At 44.3% G+C, this 15,520-nt stretch overlaps 1 protein-coding gene across 5 annotated transcripts in view; it reads left to right on the forward strand.

Annotated features, from left to right (window-relative positions):
* Positions 1-12,057: 12,057 nt before the first annotated feature.
* RGS7 (regulator of G protein signaling 7) overlaps positions 12,058-15,520 on the forward strand; it is a 143,832-nt gene continuing 140,369 nt past the window's right edge. For 4 of the 5 annotated variants that reach the window (XM_083432227.1, XM_083432229.1, XM_083432230.1 and 1 more), the window contains exons 1-2: positions 12,058-12,282; positions 13,395-13,521. In XM_083432227.1, the coding sequence (XP_083288353.1) occupies positions 13,444-13,521 (78 nt within the window). In that variant the 5' untranslated portion in view covers positions 12,058-12,282; positions 13,395-13,443. Of the gene's footprint in view, positions 12,283-12,421; positions 12,610-13,394; positions 13,522-15,520 lie in introns of those variants that run through there. The other variant, XM_083432228.1, reaches the window with a different exon arrangement.

Genomic DNA, 15,520 nt, shown 5'->3' on the forward strand with positions numbered 1-15,520 from the left:
CCTCAAAATTAAGAAATTAAGTTTTTTAGCTTTTGGGGGGTTGCTTGGGGGAGGTCACTTCCACCAATCACTGACCCACCTGCCTGTCACTGCCGATCGCTTGCCACAGCCACTGCCGATTGCACACCTTGCCGCAGCCGCCAATTGTCTGCCTGCTCGCTGCCACCAACAGCCCACTTGCCCACTTGCCACAGCTGCCAATCGCCTGCCCAATTGTCGCAGCCACAGCCAATCGCCAGCAAGCCTTGCCACAGCCCCCAATCACCCGCCCAATCGCCGCTGCCAATTTCCTGCTTGCTGCTGCCATTAATCGCAGGTCCCCCCTCTGCATTCACTATCCATGTATAAGATGACACCCAATTTTTGCCTAGTTTTTTAAAGCAAAAAGCATCGTCTTATACACGGAAAAATACAGTATGTATGTGGACAGCTCTCTGAAAAGTGTTTCTTGGGTGACACAGCCACTGCATCTTGTGCCCCTGGTTTCTCTCTGCAGCAGTGGAATGTATGTTTGTATCTGGAGACTTGAGGGAGGGTATCTAAGAGAAGACAAGGGTTGTTGTTATTAGTCTGTCCTTTTCTTTTTGTTCCACTTGCTATTTGGTGCTTATTTGTGCAAAATGCTCCATCAGAACAGTATCACTATCCACTATGATTGTGTACTGTATCTTTAATTCCCCACCAGGAGTAGTGGATTTAGTAGCAATCCCATCTTCATTTTTAAAAAAGTTAACTTGAGGGTAGGATTGCACCGAGGGTGTCTTGCTTGAGGATCAGCACTTGCTTGTAAACCTTGATTTTTACCAGGTTCGAGGATATATCAGTAGGTTGGAGGGATTTGCACAAAAGCCACATACCTGCTGTTTCCTTCCAATGTCTGTGTTTGCGCATGTTGCCAAGGAGTCCTTTTTATTAAGTGTCAAGAGAGAGGATGGGGGAAGCACTAATAAAACCATTTTACAGGGAAGTTTATTGACCATGTTGCACTGTAAAAAGAAAAAGAAAAAAACAAGGTAAACCAGTCAAAATCACACATAAAAAGGAAACAGAGTGGAAAGATCTCTACCTCAGGCCTTCAGCTGGCAAAACCAATATTAACTTTCCGTTCACAGGTGGGAACAAATGCACACCAGCTGCACCCCCACCCCATAAAACCTTTATGTCAATCTTCTGCAACACCATATTCCAGTCAGCTATGATGAGGTATAGAATGGTATGCAGTGGTTTCTCCCAACTCCTTTAGTTAGTGGTGGTGTTGATGATAAGTGTTCGCTCTTTTGACTTATGGGTTTGATTTACCCTGCTTGAATGACTAAGGAAACCCCCACATTTTGTTTCTTCAGATTATAACCTTGCTTGTGAGGCAGCAAAATTCCTTTTTTTATCATGGCTATCATTTTGTGCAAATCGTTCAAAATCCAGCTTTTGGGAGCCCCAAGATACTGATTGGATCTGCAAGTGTTTGAAGCAACTTGCACCCTCACTGCAAGTGGTTACTTTTAATGGCAATTCCCAGTCAAGGACATTTCATAGAAAGATCTTCACAAAATGTGTTATTCAGGGCTGCTCTCAACACTTCCAGAGGACATCGTCACATATTTCTTTCCTTCTGTGATGCTGCTACAGATCACACACCCATAGGAACAAATAAGAACTTCCCATAGAGTACCTCTTAAGTATAAATAACATTGGATATCACCTGGTGAATTTAGAGTAAGTGGCTTAACAGTAAAAGCATTGTTCCGGTTGGTATTGTGAAATTATTCAGCATTTAAGAATTGCAGTGTTTTAAAATTATTCCGAAAATGCCAGGAGACTGACTTGGGTACTGCACTGATTCCTTGATTTTATTTTACTTAAAAAAACAATGTTTTTTATGGAAGTCTATATACACACACACACTTGAGTACAATTCCCTGTCTTCATCTAAAAGTATGAAAGTGGCTAATAAAATCTTTACTGAGTGCACAGGTCCTTTCCTCTCCTCTCCTTTTTTCTTGGTCTCAGAGTGTGCCCTCATTATGTGAAGGTAGTGCATGCCATATATTATGCCATTATATTCTTTCAGAACCAATGTCACCCCCATTAGCAGAGTCCAGAATCACTGTTGGTTCGTCTTGTACCCCCCCCCCCCCCCCGAGAGAGAGTAAGAGAGAGAGAGAAAGAGAAAGAGAGAGAGATGGGTTAGGGATGTGGTATTCTAATATCATTCCTCAGTGGGATCCTTCATCCCTTTTCACAGGAAAAGGAATTAGTAATGTTGGCCTCTCTTTGAAGGTCTTTTCTAGCTGCCAATAATTAGTCTATACTCTATAGTATTATGTTTCTCATATATATATATATATATATATATATGTCTCATTTTCCTTTCAACAAAAAGAATAGGTAAAGCTTTATGAGCTGTGTAGATAATAATTCAAGATACATAGCCAACTATTGAGAGGGGAAGATCACTATTAATAGTGAAAGATCATAGGGATAAGTCCTTCTCATCTTATTTCAGATTTCACTATGCAGATTTTACTCTCATGGCTATTCCTAGGGGCAACTGATATGCAGCTCTGATCTTCTGCTGCAGGGCTGGCCAGCTCACAGCCCATAGACTGAATCCGACCTGCCAGGGCACAGGAAGTCCCTCAACAGCCCCTGCAGCTTTATCTCACTACATACTTTGGAGAATGATCTCTAAAAGACCAGTACAGTGGTACCTCAGGTTACATACTCTTCAGGTTACATACGCTTCAGGTTACAGACTCCGCAGCGGCAGCGGAAGACCCCATTAGCTAAAGTGGTGCTTCAGATTAAGAACAGACCTCCAGAACGAATTAAGTTCTTAACCCAAGGTACCACTGTATCTCTCAGCCAGAGGATAAAAAGACTCCTCACTGCCTGGGTGGAGACCCTGCAGCTACTTGGCCTAATTTGGCCCAGCACAGATTTCATTTTGGCCCAGGAGGTCACTTTCCTCAAACCACACCATCCTCAAACTACACCTAGCACATGTGATATCAGGTGTGGGACAGGTAGAGATGGGGCTGGATCAACTGTGCAACTGAGATCCCCGTGGGAACTTCATGCAGCTGATCTTTGCTGAAAGTGGGGTTGAAATATTTGATTCAGCTGGATTGGCTTAGCAACTGTATTGAGAAGCACTGAGCACAGGGCTTGCAAAGTGCTTTGTGCAGCGCTTCCCAGCAGCCAGTTGGTTGCCAAGTGCTTGGGAAACACTTTGCAAGCCCTGTGCTCAGCACATACCAAGGGCCAAGCATAGGGTTGGCAAAGCCCCTTGGATGCTAGGAAGTTGGGAAGTGCTGTGCAAGGAAATCTGACATGTGGGTGGGACAGTCTACCTGTCAATCAGCAAGCGGGTTGTCCTGCCCACCTGTCAAAGTTGGCTGCAGGGGTGAGGACAGATAAGGATCTGGCCTGCTGGCCCCAAGCATGTCCCCTACCCTGCTTCAGAGGATCTCTAAAGAGCAGGCAGAGGGATTTTTATCTCTGATCTTAGCACTTAGGGCACTACAAAGTTGCTGTGTCTTGGTTTTAGCTGCATGGCCAGAAATGATGCCTTGTCAGTACATTTCATTTCTGTTAGGATGGGGGCAGAGGAGAGGCAGACTCTCTTACTGGATAGGCAGCACCTTTGCTCCCTTAGCAATGATTTTTGTGACGGTTGGGAGAGCAGCAACTGAGAGAACTGTCAAGCATTTGGTACTGTGTCACTGCCTTGCTGGCCCAAGAGACAAAATGAAAATTGGGATAAATGAGCTTGTAGTTCAGGCAAACAGGATAAAACAAAAAACAAAACTCCTGGCATACAAATTAATTCTCAAAGGTTGTTGTTGTTGATGATGATGATGAGGTTGTTGTTGATTACTTGCCCTTCATCCTAAGGTCCCAAGACAGGTTACAGTGATTAAAACACAGTGTTATAATTTTATAAATACATACATACTGGTTAGTTTGACTCATGGTTGGAGTAGGACCAAGGAGACCTGAGTTCAAATCCTCAATTTGAATTGGGCCTCATTTAATTTACATCCTCATTTAAATTAAATTGCATTGTGTGAAGGCACATGAGGCTAATGCCTTGTTGAAACAAGGTGGTGATCAAGTCAGTGCCTGGATGGGTGGAGGCCTGGAAACCACAACTACCGGTACACTGCCTTGGATTCCACCATGGAAGAAAGGTGGGATATAATGAAAAACAGGTATGTTAGTCCATATCTCTTAGCCCAAACTCCCTCACAGGCTGAAGGCAAAAGGTGTTGTTGTTTAGTCGTTTAGTCGTGTCCGACTCTTCGTGACCCCATGGACCAGAGCATGCCAGGCACTCCTGTTTTCCACAGCCTCCCACAGTTTGGTCAAACTCATGTTCGTAGCTTCGAGAACACTGTACAACCATCTCGTCCTCTGTTGTCCCCTTCTCCTTGTGCCCTCAATCCTTCCCAACATCAGGGTCTTTTCCAGGGAGTCTTCTCTTCTCATGAGGTGGCCAAAGTATTGGAGCCTCAGCTTCACGATCTGTCCCTCCAGTGAGCACTCAGGGCTGATTTCCTTCAGAATGGATAGGTTTGATCTTCTTGCAGTCCATGGGACTCTCAAGTGTCTCCTCCAGCACCATAAGGCAAAAGGTAACATGTCACTAATTGGTTTCGTGGTGGAAGACTGGGACAATAGTGTGATAAATAAATTATCAAGACATTTAAGAAAAAGAGGTACATCTGCATCCTGCTTGGTCATACGCAGTTTCCTCTGAAATATACCCTTTCAAATGCTGAAGAAAAATCAGCAGCCCAGGATTTCCAAACCTCTCAGAGCTGTGGTCATCTAAAAGGTGGTGATTCCTAGGAAAAGAAATGATGTCTATTAAAAATAACTGCCTTGTGAAGGGCAACCTTGAAATGTACTCTGATCATTAGACTCCAAACACTTGCAACCTTTCTTAAAGGGCAGAAGGTTATCTGTGTATCTAGTGCAGCTTCCCAGGGCTTCTGACTGTTGCATGCTGGGTGGGATGGGGGGGGGGGTGAGAGAAGCAGAACAAACCAACCCACTTGTTTTTTTAGCTTTTGATGTTGCACCGAAAGAAGCCTCTCAGTCCACATGAAAGTATGATTTCAACTACTTGTTTTATCACCATGCCATATCTTCTTCCTCAGAAGGGGCAGCAGCACAGATACTTTGCCTACAAGGACCACTCAGACAGTGCTGATAACACCTAGGTCACATGTTTGATCCCCAACTGGGACATAGTCCTGCACTGCAGGGGGTTGGACTAGATGACTAGATGTATCCCTTCCAAATCTACAATCTATGATGCTGTGAAAGGTAGTGGAGGTGGTGGCTGTTTGTCAACATATGTTCAAGTAAGTGTTCACTGTTAACAACTCAAATAAAAGCATGCAGCTTGCATGTGTTGTGTGTTACTACCACATGCATCAGGGGTCAGCAAACCTTTTCAGCAGGGGTGCCGGCCCACTGTCCCTCAGACCTTGTGGTGGGCCGGACTATCTATCATCTATCTATCTATATCTATCTATCTATCTATCTATCTATCTATCTATCTATCATCTATCTATCATCTATCTATCTATCTATCTAATCTATCTATCATCTATCTATCTATCTATCTATCTATCATCTATCTAATCTATCATATATGGGGGGGGGGGGGAATCACCAAATTCCTATGCCCCACAAATAACCCAGAGATGCATTTTAAATAAAAGCACACATTCTACTCATGTAAAAACATGCTGATTCCCAGACCGTCTGCAGGCCAGATTTAGAAGGCGATTGGGCCGTGTCGCAGCCTCCGGGCCTTAGTTTGCCAACCCATGACATGCATGCTGCTGCTGCTGCTGTTGTGTACACATTACTGTTGGCTGTGGTGGAGGGAGAAGAGAAAAGGTGGTAGAAATACAAGTTGATCTATCCATCTTCACACAAGATGCATTATTTTAGGAGGTGCCTTATTCAAGTGTCTAATAGATAAGGATTTTCTGCTCATGGCATAGTGCAGCCATATATAGGTAATCGTAGTTTTGGATGACATATTCAAGATAAAATGAATTATTTTTCACTTGCCTAATCTGAACCAAGCATTTGCACACAAAATCAATGCAGTTAAAAGAGCTTATGCTTCCCTCCTTTTCTTTCAGTGCTTTTTGCATTGAGTTGGGATTCTTATCCAGGTCCATAGTGACTCAGAGCAACCTGCCCAGAAGATGTAGAGGGGCGGAGTATATGGGAAAACAGTTACATGTTACTAGCAAAGGTGAGCTGTCTTCTGACACCTTAAATAATTGGAAGCCAAGATAAGCTTCCAGAGTTTCAATCTCAAAGCTCTGTTGTGGCTTCTTGAAGGGTTAACATATCTGCTGCCAATCATTAGCAGATGTCTACATATGGGTCTTGCCTCCAAAACAGATGGCTTCCAATGATTGGCTTCTTGGGTAGCAGAACCAGAGTGCTCCCATTTGTAATTGATGCCATCTGTCACAATCCTTGAAGTGACAATGTGCTAGAACCTAAGTCTATTCCAGGGTAATGTCCAGACACCGCGCTGGTGGAGGGAGCTCAGATTCCATGTTGGAGATAGCTGGTGTGTTTGTATCTCCTATGCAAGGAACCTTCGGTTTTGGGGTGGTGTGTAGTCTCTAGCTCCTCCATGGAGTCTGTGTATCAGGCCACGACCCCATGAGAAACCTTAGCTTGCATGCTCTTACACATGAGACCCAACTCTGAGAGCATGGACTGTACCTTAAGATATTATTGCATAATACATCCAACTTGAATCATATATGAACTGTAGGTGGAATCACTCATGCACATTCGCCACGCATTTGGTAATGTTTTACAATCACCACACAGTGCTGATGCAGATAGATCCAAATCTTCTGAATGTAGAAGCCTAGACTGTTTTGCCTTGGAGACTGGTAACTCAGTGTTCACCTGAGCTCACTATCAATGCTAGTTAAAATAATAATAATATTTAGAAGTAGCAGTATAGAGAATCGTAGAATTGTAGAGTTGGAAGGGGCAGCTGAGGGTCTTCTAGTGCAGCCCTCCGCAGTGCAGGAATCTCTATATACCTATATAGAGGCAGTGGACACGACTAAATGACAAAACAACAACATATTTATAGTTATACCTATATCCTGCTAAGGGACACAGGTGGTGCTTTGGTCTAAACCACTGAGTCTCTTGGGCTTGCCAATCAGAAGTTCGGCAATTTGAATCCCCGCAACGGGGTGAGCTCGCATTACTTTGCCCCTGCCAACCTAGCAGTTACCTAAAAGCACACCAGTGCAAGTAGATAAATAGGTACCACTGTATAGTTTCCGTGCGCTCTGGCTTTCATCACAGTGTTCCATTGCGCCAGAAGCGGTTTAGTCCTGCTGGCCACTTGATCCGGAAAGCTGTCTGTGGATGAACGCCAGTTCCCTCGGCCTGAAGCGAGATGAGTGCTGCAACCCCATAGTCGCCTTTGACTGGACTTAACCATCCAGGGGTCCTTTACCTTTACCTATATCCTGCTATCTCCAGGCATATCCCTGTTTGTTGGATGCTTAACCATGCAGAGCTCTTTTGCTTGTGTACAGATCACATTCAGAACAGCAATCCACACTCAAGACTGTCTCCCAATGGGGTGGATCTCCCTTGCTATATCACATTATTTGTCTTCGCCCAACAAAAGGGGCCCCTGCTGAGCTTGATTGGAAGAAAGTCTTCATCGTCTGTAAACCTAAATATTTTCTTAAGGGTGTCAAAAAATGAGCAATTAGTTTTTGAATCAAATATAATAACATGATTAAAATGCTTATTGGCCCTGGGAACAGTAATTTTTAACAGCATGAATAATTATTGTTTTAAGTGCACACTGCAAGTAATAACATGTCCCTGCTAGCATCATCTGGATTAAAATCTAAACCCAAATAATGTTAACTATATATATTTATATTGCTGCTTGTTTTAACAAGACAGATGTATACTGAAGAAAAACTTTATAGGCAAAAGATTTCAAGGATTCTTTCTGTCTGTTTGTGAGAGCAAAAAACAGAATCAAGACCAATTCAAATTCTTTTATTTTAAATATAATTTTTATTCACAGGCCAATCAAATCACATTAATTCCAAATCACATTAGTTCCAAATTATACAGCCAGATTTTTAAAATTTTGTTGGGGGTACCCATACTTCAAGCTCCGAAAGTGATCCAAACTTCACTCTTGCTGCTGCTTTAATTAAACAGTTCTATCCAGTTCTGTCCAGATAGTCTCTTTGTTATTTTCCTCATCTTCTTGTTGTTATCATATATTCCTTTCTTTGTGATCTCTGATAATCTTCACAAGCAGGTTGAAAACAAACATATCCTGTGTGGGTTTTGCACTCTCCAAGAGTAATATCACATAAAGGACAGACGCCATTTCCACACCTCCGTAAAGAACATTCCCACAGTCTGTCCGTTGATTTCCACAGGCTTGCCAATCTATATCTCAGGGGGCCCTGCCAGGTCAAGATCACATTCCGATAACCATACATTCACATTCCGATGACCCTGGTCCTCCTCCCCCTCGTCCTCCTATGGGCAAGCCTGTCTTAACGAAACTCCATTTATAACTGCGTCATAAAACTTTCTTTCCATTCCCCGATGTTTCCACCAGTCCTCTCTTTGATCAGTAATTCATTTCCACACAGTTCTTAACTCCTGCTTGTGATTAGTAATTTGCAACGATTCTTCTCTCTGGAGGGGAGGGTTATTGGTACTCACATAAGACAAAAAAAGAAAAAAAATTCCTCCCCCCCTTTCTGTTTCACTGCAACATACCAATCTTTTAATGATGATTCTTCACTTGATATATTTGTCCAGCCCGTCGCTCCGCTCACAGAGATCCCATTAATCAGCAGTCTTTACTCCCAATCTTCACTTGATGTATGTGCATTAGCTTCTTTCCAATTATATATTTCCAATTATATATTTTGAGCTAATGCGAACCAGTGCGTGATTAGAGACAGCATCAGGGAGAGCCGACCTCACACGAGGGCTTCGTGCCAAGCGTCCTCATCCCCTTCTTTTGAATCCAGGGGTGAATTATGGACACAGCTGGCAAGGCAGTCCCCCCCATTCCCTTGGGGGGGCAAGGGAGGCTGCATACTCCCATATCAGCCTCTTAATTACCTTGTGTGGGTCGGACAGATGTTATTGTCGGCCATCTTCCAATGCGCCCCCTGGTGGCCCCCCAATTCAAATTCTTAAAGGAGCCTTTTAAAAAATCCTATTTGAGAATGAAGTTTTCATTTTAAAACTTTAGCAAGAATTCTATGCATTTTATCCTTCTATAAACATACATATATTTATCATATTGATACAACTACATTTAGTAGTTGTATCAATATTATAATCTGTTCAATCATAAAAATAGGACATAAGAACAAGCACATTTAATGGGAATAATATTTCGCTCCAGTAAAAGGCATCCATTTTGGCAGACGTAATTCTGGATTAAATTTCTTTTACTCTTTCGATCAATAAAAATGAATAGGGTGCTGATACAACTGCAGTTAAACAGTTTTAATTCCCATTGATTAAATTGGAGGTGTTAAGGCTTGAAATCAAATGGATTTATAAGTTCTCTTGTAGCTGGGCCATGCTCTGTATTTGACACCATTGACTTGTAATTATGTTTGTCATAATGTCAGAGAATGGCAGCCATGTGTTTTGGCAGTAGCTGCATGTCATATTTGTTTACAACCTGTATTATGGGGGAAATTATTTTTGTGTTGATCATAACTTGTAAGTTTTCCTTTAATTTGAGGGCTATAGTTTAACTTTGTGAGCTAAATATATTTGACCTTGTTTTGGGATTGTCTTGCTTTCCCAAAAACCCAAAATCCAATTCTCATAACCTTTTTGTATTAACATGCCCATGGCAAGCAAATTTGGACCTGGACGCTGGGGGAGATTGAGTAAAGGAACGTCCACATTACAGTGAGTTACACCATAGATTTTTTAACTGTGTATATTTTCCCCAAATTAAATGATAGCTCCCTTCTCCATCACCAATATGACCTTGTAATTAGATTGTATGATATTCTGATCACTGTATGACTCAACTCACTTTGTAAAGGTTTTCAACAATATGATGAGCTGTGTTCATGGCACATAGCAGAATATTTACTGGCCTGTTACAATACAATCTGCACCCGAGGAAGGAAGGAAACTTACCATTTCTTGATCATAGCTGCTATATAAGAAAAGGGTATGTTAACTGGCCCTAAATTATGACCAACAAAACACAAGTGAAGAACAGAAGGAAATATCTCTACACCATTATGGATGCTAGCCAAATAAATTATTTTATGGTGTGGCATCTCTTTCCATTTCTGTAGTTCTTTGAGTGCAAAAAAAAGTCACATTATTCACAAGTAATTATATACCATATATTTAGAGCTAAGAATACAAATATATATCAGAAGGTATTCTTCTGAGAAAAAATGAGCTTTCCCCTTTTCTCATCCCTAAGGTCACTTTGCAGAATTTTCTCCAATAGTCCCCGGCACCTCACCCCCTGCAGCTGTAATTTCCCACCCATAATGCCCTGGAACCAGGCTAGATCTTGAGCATTGGGGAGGAGGCAGAATGGTGGTTGGGTTGCCGACACAGTTGCTTCTGCCATTTGCACTGGCTGGGGGCTGGATCCCTAGAAGAAAACAGAAGTTGTGTCACTGCTAGTGGTGAATCTCAACTCTGAAAAATTGCTGGGGAACCCCCCCTTTGCCAGGAGAAACCACTCCCCCCCCCCCAGTTGCTCTGCCAACCAATACAGTGGAGAATGTTGAGGAGACATTTAGACACAACTCTACTTTGTTTGCTTTAGTCAGCGGGTGGGTATTTTATTAGGCTACTCTAAACTGAAATCATGCAAAAACAAGCATACTTCCCCCTCCTAGTTTCTCTCTTGTATTAGACTATATTCAGAGAGATCTACAGAACTGCACAGTGTTGTATATGACATCATCTGCCATTCTGGCATAGAATCAGGTGGTTTTTGTAAACCCTGAGAATCAGGTTTCATTTACAGAATAGAGGAGCTTCTAACCCTCCTATCACATTCAGAGTTTTTGTTGAAAGCCTCAGAAAAGAAGAAAGGGCGGGTCTTCGCTTGTTTACTCTTAGAAATGGACCCTACCCAGCTTCAAAAATAAAAACAACACATTTTTGTTCCCATTTTGACATCCGCTGAAAGCAACATAGCATAGTTACAACATTACAACCTGAACAAGTGGAGCAAATAAGATAATTGGATGCACTAGATCTGACAGACCACTAAAACATTATCACACCACGCGTTTGCTGAGTTCCTCAATTATTAGCTAGCAACAAGTCTGGCAAAACTCTTCAGCATTTGCGCCTGGAGTAAAGCTCCAACGTGCAAGATTTAACTGAAGAACTCACCCCGTCCCCGTCCCCAGTGCCAGTCTTGGCAACAGCTTAGTGGGGCTGCTGCAGCCACAGGAAAAGGGAGTGCTTCTGGGCATGCACAGAATGTCAACAACAACAACAAAAGGCGAGATGTCCCCCCACATTTCGGGGACTGAAGAAAAGGCATCGCAGTCGCGCCTTGAAGTTTCAGCAGCCCGAGCAGCGCACGCCACGGATGCAAAGCGACCTCCTTTCCCGCTACAGCGCCTTCGCAGCTTGGGTTGCTTTAAAATCACGCAGGCAATTCTACGCCCCCCCGTTCTCCGGGTCCTCATCCTGTCGAAGTCCCCGTCAAGGTTATTGCCCGACCCGCGGGCAATTGCAGGCGCTAGTAGGCGCTCAGTGAGCGCGCGCGCGCGCGCTTCCCACTGGGGAGAGAGAGGCGCGCAGCCGCTGCTGGGGAAGCAGCTTGTGCGGCGGAGCCGCAGCAGCACCATTGACGTTCCATTCCCCCACGTGACCGGCGGCCTCGCTCCATTCCAGGGAGGGAGCCTGGCTGCTGCTGCTGCTGCTGCTGCTGCTGCTGCTGCTGCTGCTGCTGCTGCTGCTGCTGCTGCTGCTGCTGCTGCTGCTGCTGCTGCTGCAGAAGCTCTGGGGGAGCCGCAAGCTGTAGAGCAGCGCTGGCGGCCCCAGCCCCCCGGAGCAGCCGCGCCGCCCGCCTTGTTTGTGTGATGAACGAGCCTGGCTCTTGGCCGTCCGCTGCCGGCTGACAGAGACCGCCTCGGGGGCCAGGCAGGCAGGCAGGCGACGAGGAGAGAGGCGCCGCCGCCGCCGCGTGTGACCTTGGCCCAGGAGGTAAAGAGCCCAAGGCGGCGGCCAGCGAGGGAATGTGGGGGGGCTGTGTGTGCGCGTGTGCGCGTGCCCGCGTTGTGTGTGGAGCCGGGCGAGGGGGCGCGGGAGGCGCTGTCCGTGGTGCTGAAATCACGCGCCCAGCCTCGGCTCCTCACTGCAGGGCAAAACAAGCCCGCCTGCCATTTGCAGCCATCCGCCCGCCGGCGGGGAAGGGCAGGGGCGCCCGAGCCGGGCTGGCGCCGAGGCCGGAGGGCTGAAGGCGGAACAGTCCTTCTTATTTTTATTCAGGTCTCTGCTATCTTTGAACGGGGTCGCATTCTTCCACGCAGAGTGAGGCACCGCGCGCTCTTCTCGCCGCTGTAGCATTGTAGAGTGGCGAGGGACCCCCAGGGTCATCTAGTCCCACCCGCTGCAATGCAGGGATGGGTTTCCCGTTGGAGACTCGAACCCACGACCCTGAGGTTCAGAGTCTCGTGCTTTACCAGCTGAGCTCTCCCTCCAGTCCAGGAACTGTTTCATGGGGGGGGGGGGGAGTAGGCACCGGATGGATCCTGCTGGGGAGAGAGAGATGCGGGCACGGCGGCGGGGGGGGGGATGTTTGACGAGCAGACACGTGTGTGTGCCCGCCTGCGTGTCGCAGAGGGAACGGTGCTGGGCTGGCTGGTTTGCGTTTAATGAGGCACAGAAGGAGCTTCGCCTCCGAACGAGCAATTAGGAAGGGCTGCAGCCCGAGGCTGTTCGCTCCCTGACTCCCGGAGCAAAAGGTGACGACCAAGTGGCCTGCTTTGGACGGGAGCCGAGGGACCGCGCTCGCTTGAAGGGTGCCTTCGTTCTCCTTAGCACACTGCTGTAGCCTTTCAAAAAAAATAATAATACTCTAAACAGCATTGGAAAAGTGTAGGGTTGCCTTATTTATAGGCAGAGGGGAAAAGGATGAACTGGGTGGCCAAGGGGAAACGGCTACTTTCCCTCAAGGCAGCAACTGGGGCAAGGTCACAGGGGTGAGTGAAAGCGGCACTTGGAAGTGCTCTGTTGGGAAGTCAGAGCTCTTAATTTTCAGCATCCGGAGGGGACCCGCCAAAATCTCTGACTGAGATCACTTTCATTTTCAACAGAGGCAAATTGCACTGCAGAAGACTTGCCAGCAGACCAAACCATTCAGACATGGCACAAGGAAATAATTATGGACAGAGCAGCAACGGGGTGGCTGATGAATCCCCAAATATGTTGGTGTACAGAAAGGTAGGAAGCTTTTAAATGTATATATATATGTAGAAAGAGAGAGAAAGAGACTTGGAGTTTGTATATATATATGTATTTGGCACTTAGGCATGCTTTTGCTCTTGATCCCCCCCCCCATTAAACTGGTATAATATAGTGTGAGAGCAAAGCCATGTTGTGTAACAATCACTTGATAGCAGTTTTTCAAGTGTAGCTGCTTAACCGTTTGACATCAAGTTTATTCCAGCGTTGTTTACAGTGAAAAGAGCTTGTTGTATATAGTGGAAAGAGTTATGTGGAAACCCATGATCCCACTCACTCATCATCCATTTTTATGCTATGAAATGACAGCAGTTTGTTGTGGAAGCTTATAAATAATTTGAATATGTGAAAGTGCTCAAGATTACAAAAAATATACTTATCATTCCTTGCAGATTGGATTTATTTTGCTAGAAGTGCTGAAATATCTCTCCAGTTTTAGGTTATTTTTTAATTTGTAGACTTTAGACATATTGCATGGGAAGAACTTCCAGAGCGGTTGTCGAATTAGTTTCTTGAAGTCAAAAGAGCAAGATCTCACTGCACCTTATATAGCATTTAAAATATTAAGTCTTTTATTTCCCCCAAAAATCTTAATACATTTCTGATGCAAAAAAGAAAAAAGACTAAAAGAGGAAACACCTGTGGTATGTAACTAGTTATTATTATTGTATATCTAAGTCTGTAATCATGAAGCCACTCACTAGGAAGTATATTTCATTGAACATACTTCTGAGTAATCATGTGTAGGATTGCACTGCTAGGCCGTATTTTAATGTCTTCAGCACACCCAGCTCTGTCTTATTCCCAGTTATATGTTATAGCAGATTCTGTGACCACAGGCCAGCAATTTACATTTCTCCCAACTTGGGTGCCTGACATAAGTTTCCTATTCAAGCTGAGGGGTCATAACATCCATGAAAGACAGCTTAAATTCATTAAATTAACTAACTAACTGCTTTTTGAATACTGCACCTGATACTGGTTACAATTTTTATAAATGAAAATGTTCGTGCATAGTTATAGTCAGTGTTTTTTTTTAAAAAAATGTTTAGGGGGTACTCTCATTTTGACTCAAGAAAATCACCATTTTATAGTTCAAATCGGTAAAAATAAATACAGTAAATGGACAAAAGTACAAAGATTCACAAAATGTTTAGGGGTATGTGTCCCCCCAGAAAAAAACACTGGTTACAGTTCACAAGTAGGTATGGAAACACAGGCAAAATATTATCCAACATTGCTTGGTTCCAAATTTGTAAAGCAACACTGAATGTACACAGGGGGTATGGTGGGTACAAGCAGAGCATTATTTCATTTCTGAAACACTCAAAAGATTAAACAGCAAAAGAGCATGGCAAAATGAAGGTTTAGAAGCAATTTTGCCTTAAGAACATAAGAAGAGCCCTGCTGGATTAGACCAAAGCCCCATCTAGTCCAGCATTCTGTTCTTGCAATAAACAGCAAGATGCCTATGGGAAGCCTACTGGGGAGCAGGAGTCTCCCCAGCTGTGCCCCATTGATATTCAGAGGAACATTACCTCCAATCCCCATCCAAGTTGATAGTCATTACTACAACTTGTAGTAGCAACTGCCCTAGTTTTAACTATGGACTGTGTGAAGAGGTAGTTAACTTTTGTCTGCCTTGAATTTTCCACCATTCAGTTTCGCTGGATGGCCCTGGGTTTTCAGATTATGAGAGAGGGAGAGAAACCTTTCTCTGTCCACTTTCTCCATGCTTCTAGTTACAGGTAGGCATGTTGGTCTGCCGTAGTCGAAACAAAATTAAAAAAATCCTTCCAGTAGCACCTTAGAGACCAACTGAGTTAGTTATTGGTATGAGCTTTCGTGTGCATGCACACTTCTTCAGATACCATGCTGTGTATAATTCAATACAGTCATACCTCGGGTTAAATATGCTTTGGGATGAATATTTTCGGGTTGCACTCCATGGCGACCCGGGAGTAACGGAGCACGTTAC

The sequence above is a fragment of the Podarcis tiliguerta genome (genome assembly GCF_965153285.1).
Source record: "Podarcis tiliguerta genome assembly, chromosome: 3".
NCBI lineage: Eukaryota > Metazoa > Chordata > Lepidosauria > Squamata > Lacertidae > Podarcis > Podarcis tiliguerta.